General features: G+C 44.1%; 1 protein-coding gene across 3 annotated transcripts; it reads left to right on the top strand.

Annotated features, from left to right (window-relative positions):
- The first annotated feature begins 9,306 nt into the window (after positions 1 to 9,306).
- On the top strand, positions 9,307 to 12,701 carry LOC143267791 (uncharacterized). 3 transcript variants are annotated; one of them, XM_076547511.1, is made up of 3 exons: positions 9,547 to 9,947; positions 10,762 to 11,203; positions 11,494 to 12,701. In XM_076547511.1, exons 1-2 carry the CDS (start codon positions 9,656 to 9,658, stop codon positions 10,911 to 10,913), a joined length of 444 nt encoding a protein of 147 aa, XP_076403626.1. In that variant the 5' UTR covers positions 9,547 to 9,655; the 3' UTR covers positions 10,914 to 11,203; positions 11,494 to 12,701. The 3 variants fall into 3 exon arrangements, with proteins under 3 accessions (XP_076403627.1, XP_076403626.1, XP_076403625.1); XM_076547512.1 differs by lacking the exon at positions 10,762 to 11,203 and having other exon boundaries at positions 9,307 to 9,947; XM_076547510.1 differs by having other exon boundaries at positions 10,762 to 12,701.
- The last annotated feature ends 2,413 nt before the right edge of the window (positions 12,702 to 15,114 follow it).

Below are 15,114 nucleotides of genomic sequence, written 5' to 3'. Positions count from 1 at the left end.
GCCTCTGAGGCCCTGGACTCCTTGTCACTTGTGTTTGTGTGGAGGACATGTAGCACACGTCCTCAATAAAGAGACATCCTGCCAATATTTGCACATCCAGCACAATTGTCAGAGAAATACCACTTCTTTGTTATTGGAGGGTGTGTCCTCTCTAGTCTGGGACTAATTCTAGGCTAGTTTTTAAGTGAAGTGGATAAATGGGTTATTCGAGATGCCTCGGAGGTTTTTAATAACTGTCCTCTGCTGCTATAAACTGTTGCTCTTGGACCCACTTACACTTTGTACCACCCGGCAGCCTGGAGGTTCTTACTGCACTGTGTTGCCTACAGAAAAGAAAAGAAAAACTAAACACCCCTCCTTATTAAAGGTAAGCAATGAACACAGGATATCCTTTTTACCTTCATCCAATCTGGCCCTCCAAAACATACCGCGCAGTAACACTGAAGGAAGGCCCTCCACAGCTTCACAGCCACTACCAAATTCACATTTTTACCCCTTTTATTCCAAATTTGACGATTTGTACTCGGAAAAGGAGGAAATCGTTTGTAAACAATTAGCATGACATATGCCCTAATAGTCTTTTCTCTTTGGTCTGTTTAGTCATAAACAAATATATAAAACTGACAAAGAACTATTAGAGAGAATGATCTCTAGAGATACCGCTGTTGGGCTGAATTCCAATGACAAAAGCAGAGATACCTTCTTTCTGGCTGGCGAGTCAAACGCACGCTCATCTCAGCCTACTCCCCCACCCCAGCCAGAGAAAATGACAGATAAAAAGCCTCAAAAGTCCATATATTTTGACTTAAAAAAAATCCTAGTTTCTAGTTTATGTTCCTGTTTTCTTCATTTGTCTTCACTTTTCCCATGTTTTGCTCTTTTGAGACAAAGAGAGACTTTCCCAGGCTTAAATTGTATGTTCTGGTTAAGTAATTGAGAGAAAAACAGTATGACCTGTACAGCAACAGAGCTTTTAAAGCTCGGAACAGGTTACAATACAACCTAGTGGCCACACTAGAAATAGCATCAGCTCAGGTGAGGCCCTTTCACAGGCAGGAGGCAGAGGGGAAAAAGAAAAATCCGTCCCACCTGACTGCCCACACCCTAAGCCAGCTGCCTCATTTTCAAGCCTGGCTGAGTTCCTTTTCAGTCTAGTGAAGCTGCTAAGGTCACAGGGCAAAAGTACAACACTCAGATGCACATTTAAAAAGCAACAGCAAGAATTGTTCTGCTGATATTAGAAAAGCTAGGAATATAGCAAATGTATTAAGGGACAAACAACATAATATTGAAGGCTACAGTTCACAGTGAAGAATAAAACTCCATATCCACATACCCCATAGACATCAAATCATTACATATAGAAGAAATTGAATGAGATACTAATTATAAGGAGTTTAAAATGCATATCTTAACACTAGACAGCTTTAATGCTGGGTAAGTTGGTAAATGAAGAACATACCTGAAAGTCATACTCGATACTTTTCTCATTGCTGTTCCTGCATATCTGACGAAAAGCAACCTACGTGGGGAAGGATTTATGGGTAACTTGTAGACTGAAGGACTACAGTTCATCATGGCAGAGAACGCATAGCAGCAGGCATGTGAGGCAGCTTGTCACATCTGTCCACAGCCAGGAAGCCAAGAGCGAACAGGGGGTAAGGCTGAAACCTCGTCCACAAAGACCTACCTCATCCCATAAGACTCCACCTCCTAAAAGTTCTACACCCTTCCGTGATGGCACCACCATCTGGGAACCAAGTGTGTAACACGTGAACCTGCAAGGCACATTATACATTCAGACTACAGTGGGTACATTATAGGTATACACTATAACCCAGAACTTAGAATGTACTAGAAATAATTGTTGCTTTCAAGCAAACATGGATCACATAAAAATTAACTAAACTCAAGCTTGGATAGAAAATCAATGAGGGCCAGCAATATGACTCATCAGGTAAAGGCACTTGCTACCAATCCTGAAGACCTGAGTTCAATTCCCTGAGCCCACATACGGCACGTGGTGGAAGGCAAGAACCAGCTCCTTCAAGTTGTCCTCTGAATCTTACACACACCATAGCGTGCACACTCTCACACACATACACATAAATGCATAAATAATCATAAAATAAAAATCAATCAACAAATATTTAACGGAAATATCTTTACAATATGAACATAAATGATATAATGTACTTTGGCCCTAATACAAATACTATGAACTAATACTGATTGTTTTAAGACAGTCTTCTATTGGCAATGTTTTCAAATGATGTTAAGTGACTTTTGTATTAAAAGAGATTTAAAAAAACCAAACTGGTAGGAAACAATGACAATGAAACAATCGATCTATGGACTATTGCCAAGTTATAGCTCAGAGAAGTAATAAAATATTGTATCAATAGTAATCCAGATTTACTCATTAATAAAAACTTACCTTGAAATGATAGAAAAGACGAACAAATAGACAAAACAAATCACATGATCAAAAAACAAACGCTTAATATCAAAACATCAGTGAAATAAAAAGCATAAAGTGAAGAGAAATCTAAAATCATCAATAAAACCAATTGTGTGTTTGTGTGTGAGTATGTGTATATGCACATGTGTATCTGTGAGTGTGTGTGTGCATGTGTGTGTGTGAAAGAGAGAGACAGAGACAGAGAGACAGGCAGAGAGAGAGAGGGAGAGAGAGAGAGATGCTAGGGATAGAATCTAGGGCCTTGATTATATTAAGCAAGCACTTGACCACTGATCTACATCCCCACTCCAAAATCCAGATTTTTTTAAAATAGAATATAAAATTTATACACAAAAGTAAGAAATTATATAATCAAAGTATATATAATTTTTTAAAGAAATGATTTTTCATGACTCTTGGCAAGTAAATCTTTCTTCTTTTTTAATTACTTATTTATTTTTTACATTTTTCATACAATATCTTTTGATCATATGTTTTCACCTCTCCCAATTCCTCTCAGATCCTTTCCACCTCCCTACCCACCCAAATCCACGTTCTTTCCCCATCCCTCCCTCCCTCCCTCCCTCCCTCCCTCTCTCTTTCTCCCTCTCTCTTTTCCAAAAATTGTAAACCACAACAAAAAAGACACAAAGTCTGTTTTGTGTTGGTCAGCTACTCCTGAGCATGAGCTCCGCCCTGAAGCATTGTTGATAAACACAGTGTCGCTCCATTGGAGAAAAATGGTTTTTCCTCTCCCAGCAGGTATCAATTGCAAATAATCTCTTACTTAGTGGTGAGACTTTGTGCCACTTCCCCTTCTCCATGCTGGGAATTTTTTTCTGGGTTGAATTTTTGTAGGCCTTGTACATGCTGTTATAGTCTCTAATTCCTATGTTTGTGAGCCCTGTTTTATCTGGAAGACACTGTTTCCTTGTAGTAATCTACCACCTCTGGCTCTTACAATCTTCCTGCCTCCTCTGAATATTGAGGGGAAGCATTTAATGAAAACAGCCGAGTTAGAACTGAATACTCCAAAGTCTTTTACTGTCTGTCATTGTTCAATTTTGGGTCCCTATATTAATGACCATCCACTTTGAGAAGAAGCTTCATAAAGAAAAAAGCTAACATACAGCAAAGGACTCCATCACTCAAGCAGAGTAACAAACTAACGAATGGGAAAAATTTTAACCAACTATACCTCTGACAGAAGGTTAGTATCTAGAATATACAAGGAACCCAAAACACTAAACATCAAGGAAATAAATAACCCAGTCTTAAAATGGGGTACAGAGAATTCTTAAAAGATGAAACTAAAATGGCTGAGAAACACTTTAAAAATGTTCAGCATCCTTAGCCATCAGGGAAAATGATCAGTGCCAAAATAGAGCTACTTTGAGATTTCATTTTACGCAAGTCAAATGGCTAAGATCAATAAAACAAATGACAGCAGATGCGGGTGAAAACTCAGGAAAAGGGGAATACTTATTCCTTGCTGGTGGGAATGCAAAAATGGTACTGCCATTTTGGAGGCGGCATGGCAGTTCCTCAAAAAGATGAAAATCAATCCACCACAAGATCCATCTCTACCACTCCAGGGCATATACTCAAAAGACTCTGCATCTTACCACAAAGATATTTATTCATCCATGTTCACTGAAGCTCTCTCTATTCATAATAGAAATTGGAAACAGCCTAGATGTGGATAATGAAAATGTGCCACATTTACACAATGTAATATTTTCAGCTGTTAAGAAAAAAAAATGAAATTACAAAATATGCCTGTAAATGGATGAGTCTAGAACCATCATCCTTGGCAAAATAATCCAGACCCAAAAGGACAATTATTGCATATTTTCTCTTCTATGTAGATGATACCCTCTAAGCTATAAATAAGTGTGTTTCATTCAGAATATTCACAGAGTTAGGTGGTTCATAAGGGAATGGGGGCTGAAGAGGATCTTTTGAGGAAGAGGAAATAGAACATAGTATTATAAAGAGATAAGGGAATTAAATGGGAACGGGGGAGTAGATCAAGGTAGAGAAGGGAATGGAGACAGGGATCACAAGCAATAAGACCTTTTGAAAATCCATATGGAAACCTAGTACTTAAGAACCTTCTTAAACTATAGACATATATAAAAGGAACTTAAATGAGCTACCAGAAAATTGGGGAGTGATACCTCAATTAGACGTCATATCCCCAGAACCAGGAATGGGTTACATCTTGTTGAATCATTGGCCAAAGTGGTTCCATGCACCGCCCCTCAAACATAGGCTATTGCTAATACTATTGTTTACCCTCCACAACTTGGGGGTAAGGCCTTATTGCTGAAGTAACCACTTATTTATGTCATTAAACATGGAGAGATTAGGAAGTGTGCAACTAGAATCTTCACCTCTAATGACTAGTATTCATAGTGGTGGAATGAACTATACACACTACTGTAGAACAGCAATTATCAATCTCGCCCAGCTATGAACCTTTGATCCTACAACAACATACTTGTGAGTTACACTGGCACAGCCATGGAACAAATGTTGTGGGAGAAACCAACCACCTTTTATTGGATTTAAGGTCCACTCCATAGATAGAACCCAAAACTGGCACTGCTAAAGCAGTCATGGACCTGAGACTGGGTAGGCCATAGGTCACAGGGGAAAACTTACTACTGTTATTCTAAATGAACATAGCAATAAAATGACTTCTAATGACATACTGCTATACAAATAGAGCAGATCATTGCTCAACCCTTATCAGAGAAACAAGCAAATTTTTATAATAGATTTAATAGATTTGTTCTTTAGCCAAACTGACTCCAGACAGCATGATCTGTTCAGAACATTTAAAAACTCATCCCCTTACAAGAAAGCACCAGCGGGATTATATAGGTTTTAACTGTAAAATAATAATAATACTTAAAATACAATTAAAAACTTAAATATAGAAGAAAACTTCCCAACATTTTGAGTTACATGTTATTGACCAACAACTTGAGAAAGATTGAACATTACATTCCACCCCCTTCTCTCTCTTCAAACATAACACAGTAGTTTAATTTATAAATTTATGGAGAAAACGTAAAATATTAGTAACAACTAAAGGTAAATTTTCAAAGAATGTGTCATAATCAAGTAAGAATGCAAAGGTAGTTTCACATTGAAGCAATAAAATTAATATATATCATTAATACATGTATATAATATATATTACATTAATGTGTATACATTAATAGATTTATTTTGAATTATGTCGTTTCTAGAAGAGTAATTGACAAATGTTAATGTCTGTATCATTTAAGATAAAATTTAATTATATGTTTGCTTATGGGCATCCTTCATCACAGAAGACCAACAGTGTGGTTGCCCATAAGCAAATATATCACTGTTGCAGAACTAAGATGCCCACTCTCTTTGTATTGGAGGCATTAGCTAATACAATCACATTTAAAGTACTTAATAACACAGACTAGAAAACAGAATGAATTGAATGCCATTTCTAGTGCAGATTATTGTGAGTATATACCTAAAAAAAAAAAATCCAGAGAGAATCATTGAAAAAAACTCCTGGAAATTATGAGAGTTCAATGTAGTAGAAAGATATAAACTTGTTAGTTGTATATGATTAGCCTTCAAACAGATGAATATGTTGCTACACTATGTAATGGCTGAGGTAAGTCCATGCATAATGCTTAAAGTTCAGGGTATAAATATAACATAGAATGTGCAAAAAAAAATCTATGAAAAAATAATAGCTGTTTTTAAGTATACAATTTTAAGGCAATTTTCTTATAATTAACTTACAAATGTAGCATGATTAAAATAAAAATACCACTCATTTTAACCTAAACAAATTGCTGATAAAGTTTATATAAAACAATAATGGAGCACTGGGTAGTGGTGGCACACACCTTTAATCCCAGCACTCGGGAGACAGAGCCAGGCCTGGTCTACAGAGCGAGATCCAGGACAGGCACCAAAACTACACAGAGAAACACTGTCTCGAAAAACCAAAACAAGTAAGTAAATAAATAAATAAATAAACAAACAAACAAACAAACAAGAATAGCCTAAAACATCAATGTTGCACAGGAATAACCTTTACGAACATAAAAGCATATTATAAAGAAACTAATTAAAATGAGACAGTATTGTCTAGCATAGAGCAAAATAGATTGAGAAATGAAGCAGAATTGAAAACAGTATAAATTGTGATTATAAACAATAAAGGAGGCTTTCGGATCAGCAGCTGAAAACCTGACTTTTGAATGGTGTTGGGTCAGGTGAAAAGCCAGAGGGCAAATTGCACACTGGCTTCTGTTCCCACGCAGCACTGGACACGCTTCCAAGAGGACAAGAGGGGCATGGCGCACACGAAGGGGGTACCCCCAGCATCTGAAACAGGTTAAGTCAGGATTACTCCCACGCAAAGAGGATTACTGTGACAAAAATCTACTTTCTGCCGGAAGTCTTGACTCTGGGGACCCCTGTCTGCAAGTCACAACTCTGTCTCTGGTGTTTTGGGGACTCTCCACCCCCCGGGCTTTCTGACAGTATGTGGAGGGTCCACCTTACATGGATTTGCTTTTGCCATACCATCAGAATACTGTGCCAAGTTTTCCAGCACTGTTTCCCTGATCCCATGGAGCATGAGTAGGCTATTGTAGATGAGAGAAGTACCCTGCTCTGCTGAGTATGTCCATGTCTCTACTCCAGTTCCTCTACTCTTTCCACCTCTTTCTGTACACCGACCTGTTCCCTGTGTACTCATCCATCCCTGGTTGTGGTCCCTGCAGCCTGGAACGTCTCTCTCCGGTTCTGGTAAAGCCCCCCAGTGAAAGAAACTGCTGGTGGTTGCAGCTTTCTCCAGCCAGTGGTAGCAGTATTTTACATCTGGACACTGGCAGCTCAGCTGTCTCTCTTTTCAGAGAAATCCCCCTCTAAAGGGATTTCTGGGTGTTTGGGGATTGTTTTTCCCAGTGATCATTTGTCTGTTTAGCTTTCCCAGCATGAATGTTGTATTTTTATCTTAATTTTTTTAAATTTGACCAGAAGGTTCTAATCCACCATCTTACTCTTCTCCAAATAATTGTAAGGCATTCTAAAGGGCAACTTGTCACTCCCCCTCCCCAAAAATTTAAACATGTCATCAAAAATGGATTGTGGAGCAGAGGAAGACATGGAAGCTGCAAGGTCCTCAGACTCAAACTCTGAGACACTGAAAATCATTAAGGAATGTGTTTATTCAGCATCACAATATACAATCTTACAATAATAAATAGATTGTGACTGCCATCATTTAATGGTTAAATTAAAATGATTCCTTTGCTCTGAAAGACCCCCGCTCCATTATGAGGATATGGGGCGTTGGGCCGATGTTATGCCCCCCCAATAACTTGGCCTTAGAAACGCCATTCTGCAGGAATCAGAAAAACAGGAGTTCACAGCCATAGCCAGCTACCCGGCCTTGACAGAGATAGCTATGGCCAGCCTTGAGAGAGATAACTGTGGTCAGCAGCCTTGGGAGTAAGACAGTTGATATTTTATGGCGGGCCCCTGGCCTTGAGGAATAAGCAGCTGGCCTGGACAAGGCCAAATCAGCCACACACATACGACCCCAAGTTCACCCTGGCCTTCTTTGAAACAACCAATAGGGACCCTGTAACTATGCTTCTCGCTTCTGTAACTGCGCCTCTGCCCCTGGGATCCCATAAAAAGTCCCCCTTGCCCTAAGAAAGCGCGCAAGTCCTCCAAGAGACTTCGCCCCAGGTACCTGGTCTAAATAAACCCTCTTGCTTTTGCATCTGATCTGTGGTTTCGGTGTGTTCCTTGGGTTTGGGGTCTCTCCCGGAGAAAGATCTCAGCCGGGGGTCTTTCATTTGGTGGCCCGTACGGGGATTGAGACCCCTCCCTGGGACCACCGACCCACCATCAGGAGGTAAGCCGGCCGGCCTTGATTTATGTCATCCCTGTCCAGTCTGAGGGTTGTCTGTTTGTCTGAGTGTTAAATGTTGTTTGTTTGTCTCCGCGCCTGCGTCTGATAATCTGTCTGTGTCAGTGGATCTGAAAGGGGGGACCGACGGGTCTGGACTTCGCCACTGAACCCTGGGAGACGTCCTAGGGGAATCTGGGAACCTGGAAGACGTTCCACGGTTCATCTGAAGTGCCCTCTGTGGCACGGTCTGAAGACCCCTCTGGGGGCACGGTTTTTCTGGTTTTGCTTTCGGTTTGGAACCGAAGCCGCGCAGCGAGTTTTAGTCTTATTTATATTGGTCTGTCGTTTTTTTTTTGTTTTCTGTTTAACCGTTCTCCTCTTAAAAACAGCCATAGGACAGACTGTCATCACCCCCTTGAGCCTCATGCTTAAACACTGGTCAGACGTAAAGACACGAGCCAACAACAAAGGAGTCGTAATCAAAAAAAAAAAAAAAAAAATAGATCACTCTTTGCGAGGCCGATTGGGTTAAAATGGATGTAGGATGGCCTCGTCAGGAAACCTTTAACCTCAGTCTTATTTCACAGGTGGAAAAAAAAAAAGTTTTTGCTTCCAGTCCCCATGGCCACCCGGACCAGGTCCCATACATTGCCATGTGGAGACTCCTGACAACAGAACCTCCCCCATAGGTTAAGCCGTTTCTCTTCCCCTCAGCCCCCCGGCGGCAGCAGCGCTCGCCGAATCCCGGGGCCGAGGAAGCCAGATCGGCGGATCCCTCCCACTCCCTGTTCCTCCCTAACCCCACACCAGCGAGTCTTTTCCTCTCCCCGCGGGCCGCTGCTCCGGCGCAGGCGGGCGCGCGGGCAGGCTTGCAGGCGGGTGCGGGAAAAGAGAACGCGCAGGCGGGCGCGCAGGCGGGGCTGCCGGGAAGCTAGGGCGCCGGGACGCCCCCTGCCCAGTCCCCGCAGGCCGTCAGCGGTGATGGCGGTGGCGGCGGCGGGTGCCGGAGCTCCCCGCGCCTCCTCCAGTCCGCGCGGCCGCGGCGCGGTCGCGGGGGCCCGCGGCGGCGCAGGCGGGGCCAGGGGCGGGGCCGGCGACCAGCCGCCATGGAGCGCGGCAGCCCCCGGCGCGGCCGGCCGGGACCCGGGCGGCGGAGAGCCTGCAGCGGCAGCGCCCCACAGCCTCTCGCTCGGAGGGGCGGTGGATAGCGCGATGGGCGGCCGAGCGGCACAGTCGGCAGCGGCGGCGCAGGCGGACACGGGATGTGGCAGGGGCACGCAGGCGGGGCCGGGGATGGGGTCGGCGAGGGACCGCCCCCTGGCCGGCGACCCGCAGCGATGTGCCACGACCGGCTCCGGCCCAATATGGGGAAGGTGACTAGGGGGCAGCGTCACCCGTGGACGCCGAGTCACCCCGCCCCGAGTGTTACAACCCCCCCAACAGCGCCGGAGGGACCGGCGGCTCCTGCAGCGGCCCCCAAACAGCGGAGGATGAGTTCCTGCTTCCTCCCCAATTGCCGGTCGCCTACGAGGAAGGCGGGACAAAGCAGCGAAGGTAGGGAACACCTACATCTCTGGCCAGTTGCTCTTAGCGGGTCTCCAGGGGCTCTAACCCCCTACCGATTGGGCTCAGGTTACCAGAAAGAGACGCCGGCAGCGCGTTTTTAAAAAAAAGACTTAGAGAGACACGGAGGGAGAAAAAAAACAAACAAAAAAAGTCCTGGCCACTGTAATGTCTCAGGGACAGGTCAGAGAGGGAGTTAGGAAGTTAGGACGGGAGATCAAAAAAGGACACTGCTTGACAAAGACAAAGTGCTTACTGTAAACAGAGAGGACATTGGGCTCGTGACTGATCAAAAAAAGCCTCAAGGGTCTCGGAGACCTAAGCCAAGGGTCCTCAATCTAGAGGACTGGGGAGGTCAAGGCCAGGAGCCCCCCCCCCCCCCCCGCCTAGGATAACTCTCAAGATTGGGGGGGCAGCCAGTGACCTTCCTAGTGGACACCGGGGCTCAACATTCAGTCCTGACCCATACCGGAGGCTCTCTCAGTGACCGCACAGCTTTGGTCCAGGGGGTCACAGGTAACAGAAGGTATCAAAGGACCACCGAGAAAAAGGTTCAGCTGACATCTGGACAGGACCCAAAGGGACCCCCCTACAAGTCCTAGCCCTTTAAACTGTTCGTGGACGAGAACTCAGGCTTTGCAAAAGGAATGCTGGTACAGAGACTGGGGCCATAAAAGCCCGGTAGCTGCAGGATGGCCCGCCCCCTGTCTGCGCGGGGTAGCCACTATTGCTGTTTTGCTCAAGGATGCAGGGAAACTGACTTTGGGACAGCCATTAACTGTGTTATCCTCCCATGCGGTGAAAGCTCTGGTCCAGCAGCCCCCAGACCGAGTGATGTTCAGACCAGTTGTCTCCCTCAACCCCGCAACCCTGCTGCCTGGCTCACGGATGGGAGCAGCTTCCTCCAAGAAGGAAAACGGAGGGCCGGAGCGGCCGTCACCACCGAATCGGAGATAGTTTGGACCTCACCACTGCCACCTGGAACATCGGCCCAAAAGACAGAGCTGATCGCGCTGACCCAGGCCCTCCGGATGATGAAAGCCCAGAGGACCAGGAACTAACAAAAGAAAATGGGGGCGGAATAAAGCCCCGAGCGACACGCTTACATCATAGATGGACAGAGGCCTTGCCTACCAAGAAAAAGGACCGCTAACGTGGTAACCAAAAAACTCCTAGATGACATCTTTCCCAGGTATGGAATACCCCAGATATTGGGGTCAGACAATGGGCCCGCCTTTGTCTCCCAGGTAAGTCAGGAGGTGGCCAGGCTACTGGGGATTGATTAAAAACTTCATTGTGCATACCGCCCCCAGAGCTCAGGACAGGTAGAACGTACAAATAAAACCATTAAGGAGACTTTAACCAAATTAACGCTTGCAACTGGCACTAGAGATTGGGTGCTCCTACTCCCCCTAGCCCTTTACCGAGCCCGGAACACTCCTGGGCCTCATGGCCTAACCCCGTTCGAGATCATGTATGGGGCTCCCCCACCAATTGTAAATTTCCTTTACCCTGATATCTCCTCTTTTGCCACTAGCCCTCCAATTGATGCAAAAGACGGTGTAAAAACCCCTGCCTGCCGGGAGCAACTGAACCGCCCGGTGGTGCCTCACCCATTCAAGATTGGGGACTCTGTCTGGGTCCGACGCCATCAATCCAGGAACCTAGAGCCGAGGTTGACGGGACAGCGGCTTGGGTCCACACGTCACATGTAAAGACTGCCAAGGAACCCGACGAAGCTGAGGGCACCGAGACATCTAGTTCAACGCTCTCCAAACCCACTAAAGATAAGACTCACCCGGGGGTCCCCTTGATCCCCCTAATAGTCCTCCTGACATAAGGAGGGACATCACCAGAGAGCCTGTTTCCCTGACGCTGGCCCTGTTACTGGAAAAAAATTACCATAAACAAAATAGCTGCTGGGGTAGATACAGGGACTGCAGCCCTTATAGAGACCGGCCAATTCAGACAGCTCCAAGTAGCCATGCTCAACAAAAATGATTTAAAAGATAGTTCCAAAGGTCACCATGGTTTACGACCCTTGTCTCCACCATTATGGGCCCCCTAATCGTCCTCCTGCTCATTTTATTGTTTGGGTCATACATCCTCAACAGATTGGTGCAATTCATCAAGGATAAGGTTTCTGTTGCCCAGGCTTTGATCCTAACCCAGCAATATCAGAGGCTCAGACAGTCAGAGATAGAGTTAACCCCTTATTCTCCATCCTAAAATGAAAGATTTCATTTGGTACAAAAGAAAATGGGGGAATGAAAGACCCCCGCTCCATTATGAGGATATGGGGCGTTGGGCCGATGTTATGCCCCCCCAATAACTTGGCCTTAGAAACGCCATTCTGCAGGAATCAGAAAAACAGGAGTTCACAGCCATAGCCAGCTACCCGGCCTTGACAGAGATAGCTATGGCCAGCCTTGAGAGAGATAACTGTGGTCAGCAGCCTTGGGAGTAAGACAGTTGATATTTTATGGCGGGCCCCTGGCCTTGAGGAATAAGCAGCTGGCCTGGACAAGGCCAAATCAGCCACACACATACGACCCCAAGTTCACCCTGGCCTTCTTTGAAACAACCAATAGGGACCCTGTAACTATGCTTCTCGCTTCTGTAACTGCGCCTCTGCCCCTGGGATCCCATAAAAAGTCCCCCTTGCCCTAAGAAAGCGCGCAAGTCCTCCAAGAGACTTCGCCCCAGGTACCTGGTCTAAATAAACCCTCTTGCTTTTGCATCTGATCTGTGGTTTCGGTGTGTTCCTTGGGTTTGGGGTCTCTCCCGGAGAAAGATCTCAGCCGGGGGTCTTTCAGCTCTCAGTGTTCATTGAAACTTGGGGTCAAAGGGCTAAGGAAAAGCACCTGTGGATCCTCTAATGTGTGAGGTTGGGATAAGATAGATTGTCCTGACATCACAGACAGCCCTAAAACCTCATGGCTTAGCACTGATACTTCCGCTGTGATCTACGCTCAATGCAAATCAGTGCACTCAGACTCTCAGCTGTCACATGTGGATCAGGTGACTAAGCCGTCATAAGGATGGGGAAAATAGACCAGACACGCTTGTCACTGTCTTTTGTATCTAATAAAAATAAATTAAAATAGAACTGGAAAACATTGTTCCTTCTGTGTTAAGGCTTCCTACTTAGTGTAAAAATTATCAGTGCTTAGTCATCCCATGAGTAACTCTGAGATACGGCATCTAAAATTAATGTAGAAGATCAGCACACTTCTTATTCCAAGTGGACTTCAAGAAAGATGTTCAGTTCTGGGGGATGCAAATTCACAAAACCTATCACAGCACCATCCTCAATGTCTCATCTGTACAGTCTGCATTTGAGCACTGCATTTTGTCTTTGGGAGGGCACTGTGTGTGTGTGTGTGTGTGTGTGTGTGTGTGTGTGTGTGTGTGTGTGTGTGCACATGCTCATGTTTGTGCATGTGTGTTCATGTATGTGTGTGCATAGATATTCATGTGTGTGTAGGTGCATATAGGCATGTAGGGGTATGTGTGTGTGCTTGTCTGTGTGTATGGACATGCATGTGTATGTTCATGTATGTATGTACATGAATGTTTGTGTGTCTGTGTGTGCATGGATGTTTATATGTATTTGTATGTGTAGAGAAAGAGAAAGAGAGAGAGAGAGAGAGAGAGAGAGAGAGAGAGAGAGAGAGAGAGAGAGTATATACAGTCTCTGGAGAAATGAGGAATATGTATCTTTATGTTTCTGGTAAAGATCTTGTTGGAGACTAGACAAAAATGTGGTCTAGCTCACTTGACCTTTTATGCTGAACTACCCCTCCCCTTCACGAATCTGTTCAATCAAGAGCTGTAGTGCCTGCCATACACGATGCCTGACCTGGAGGTATAGTACATAGCAACAGAGAGGTCCCACATCCAGTGACATCTGTGCATTCTAATCTGTTTCAACTCATGCTTTAGGAAACAGATTGTAGGCCCTTGCAGCATCTACATACTGTTTGCTAGGACAGCATTGATTACAAAGTGAGACCAATCCTATGGGCAGCAGGAGAAGACTTTCTACAAAGAAACAGAAGTGTGCTCTCTGAAAGATTCAGAAGAATATATGCATGTTCGCATCATAGTAAGCACTCCAAGTATGTTTTCTAATTAAATAAATGTAAAGGTCTATTTCCACATTTTACATATCTATATACATATCATTGCTTACTGTATGCTTTGATGTCAAGCCAATTAGCTTGTATTTTGCATGTAATCAGAAAAGCGTAAATCAATACAAAATTTGTTAAATCATTTAATTTTCTCTTGCTAGTTCAAGAGGTAGGCATCAATCCAAAGTAACAAAATCCTTTCAAAAATCCTGAAATAGACTTTTTCTTGCTTTCTCAAGGAATAATTTTTTGTTAGCACATCATTAGTAGTGAACACAGCCAATATTTAACACTACATGCTGTCGATGTGATAAGAGGAAACACAGCAATGTACACCTATGTGGAAAGTATCTAGCCCCTTGCTAAAGTAACGGACTAGATGTGGGAGTGTATGGATTCACTTAGCAGCATTGCTGTTCATATAGAAAAATAAATAAATAGTATAAGCTCTCCAGATCCATTCCTGATTATAATAAATCACATGGGAGACTAATGAGAATACATGTCCCTCTCAGAAGGAAACTGAAAGGTCTAGTTAAATTTCAGATGCTGGGCGACGGCTGCCCCTTCCCTTCTCTTTCTGTTCCTGCTGATTTGCTCTGTCAGGACCTGTTTACCTAAGAAGAAGTTGAGGGAGAGACAAGTTATTCTGAGATATGATAACTGCTCTGAGAAAAACCTTTGGAGACAGGGAAATTGAACTCACTGGAGAGAATGGGTCTGATTGATTTACGGCAGATTCAATATGTTACCTATCCCTTCAAACATAGCCATCATTTATGGGGTGTTGACTCAAACAACTGTAAATTTTAAGAACTTTAGTACAATCAAGGGTATACTGTAACTAGGAAAGGAATTCCTTTCCTGGTCCCCTTTCTGTTTGCTTTGTCCTAAAACCAGTTTTGGAATTGTTGTAAATTATATACATTGAACCAGATAATAGACAGATGGACGGATAGATAGAAGACAGACAGACAGATGTAAATAGATTTTAAACTATGTGAAAATGTCATTTCGTAAGT

Source organism: Peromyscus maniculatus, chromosome 11, assembly GCF_049852395.1.
Source record: "Peromyscus maniculatus bairdii isolate BWxNUB_F1_BW_parent chromosome 11, HU_Pman_BW_mat_3.1, whole genome shotgun sequence".
In the NCBI taxonomy this organism is placed as follows: domain Eukaryota; kingdom Metazoa; phylum Chordata; class Mammalia; order Rodentia; family Cricetidae; genus Peromyscus; species Peromyscus maniculatus.
Note: the sequence above shows the minus strand (reverse complement) of the source record. Positions and strands in the feature narration are given on the sequence as shown.

What these genes read in the sequence shown, in the direction of transcription:
- LOC143267791 (XM_076547511.1), top strand. Translation starts at nt 9,656, where the DNA reads ATGTGGCAGGGGCACGCAGGCGGGGCCGGGGATGGGGTCGGCGAGGGA. An exon ending in GGCGGGACAAAGCAGCGAAG is followed by an intron (nt 9,948 to 10,761) that starts GTAGGGAACACC and finishes ATGCGGTGAAAG; the next exon opens with CTCTGGTCCAGCAGCCCCCA.